Source organism: Triticum aestivum, chromosome 4A, assembly GCF_018294505.1.
Source record: "Triticum aestivum cultivar Chinese Spring chromosome 4A, IWGSC CS RefSeq v2.1, whole genome shotgun sequence".
Classification (NCBI taxonomy): Eukaryota; Viridiplantae; Streptophyta; class Magnoliopsida; order Poales; family Poaceae; genus Triticum; species Triticum aestivum.
This window is the reverse complement of record NC_057803.1, coordinates 595,012,121-595,013,327: the sequence shown is the minus strand read 5'-3', so window position 1 is coordinate 595,013,327 and position 1,207 is coordinate 595,012,121. Positions and strand designations below refer to the sequence as shown.

Below are 1,207 nucleotides of genomic sequence, written 5' to 3'. Positions count from 1 at the left end.
ACTCCGTTTGATATTCTTTTTCTTCGAAACACTGAAATAGGCAAGAAAACAACAATTTGGGTTGGGCCTCCGGTTAATAGGTTAGTCCCAAAAATAATATAAAAGTGTATAATAAAGCCCATAAACATCCAAAACAGATAATATAATAGCATGGAACAATCAAAAATTATAGATACGTTGGAGACGTATCACCGAGCTGGGGCGCTGGTTTTTGTTTTTGGCAACGATGATGGCGTCGAGAGGAGCTTGGGTCGCGGCATGGACTTCGATAGTCGGTTCTTTCAGGCGTGTCCGAGGTGCTCTTCTGTAGGTTGCTTGGTTGCTTTGAAGTCGGAGCTGCGGTGGAGTGAGTCCAGGTGGCGACGATGACACACCAACAGAAATGGTCAGAACTTTCCAGTTTTTCTACATGTAGGAGCATCTCGCTGGCAGCATGCACGTACCGGAGCAGGCGTTGGGGGGCAGGTTGCAGGCGGTGGGGAGCAGGCCGCCGACCACGGACCCGAGCTGGGACGGCACGGCGGACACGGCGGCGCAGAGGCAGGGCGCCTGCGACTGGAACATGGCCCGCATCTGGACGCAGCACGTGTCGGACGGCGACGAGGAGTTGCCGATGAAGTAGCTCACGCACGGCGACAGCGAGGCCTGCACCGGCGGGCAGCTCGGCACGCTCACGCTTGGCACGGCCGGCGGTTGCTGCTGCTGCTGCTGCGCCGTGGACGTCGCCCATGTGACGGCCATCACGGCGAGCCCCAGGCTCAGCGCGGACGAGATGCCGCCGCTGCTCCGGCGTCGGGCCATCGGTGGGTGGATGATGATCGGAGTGAACCGGGGTTAAGTTCGTGATGCACTGTGCGAGCGATGGGTGGTCGTGCCGTCGTGCCGTGGGCTCGTGGTTCAATTTATAGGTGCTCGGATGCTTTGTTGGACGAGCGACCGGTGGCTCGGTAGCGACGGGCAGATCGACTGCTCTATCTAACGTCCAAAAGTAGCTTGCACTTTGTAGAGTGCTTTTCCACATATGTTACTGTGCTGGTGAGAAAACTCGGATGAACTCGACACTACTTAGCTGGGACGGATGGCTGCATGCATCGACCCATGCAGAGTCTCGGGTTTCTTTCTCCTTTTTTGAAAGGAAATAATAGTAACAACGATCCGCGTCGTCCGCTCTCGAGCGACTCAGGGGCGAAACCCTAGGCGCTGCCGG

At 56.4% G+C, this 1,207-nt stretch overlaps 1 protein-coding gene across 1 annotated transcript; it reads right to left on the bottom strand.

The window, feature by feature from the left end:
* Window positions 1-405: 405 nt before the first annotated feature.
* On the bottom strand, window positions 406-855 carry LOC123083973 (non-specific lipid transfer protein GPI-anchored 15-like). Its single transcript, XM_044505811.1, has one exon. It carries the CDS (start codon window positions 799-801, stop codon window positions 406-408), a length of 396 nt encoding a protein of 131 aa, XP_044361746.1. The 5' UTR covers window positions 802-855.
* Window positions 856-1,207: the final 352 nt, after the last annotated feature.

What these genes read in the sequence shown, in the direction of transcription:
- LOC123083973 (XM_044505811.1), bottom strand. Translation starts at nt 801, where the DNA reads ATGGCCCGACGCCGGAGCAGCGGCGGCATCTCGTCCGCGCTGAGCCTG.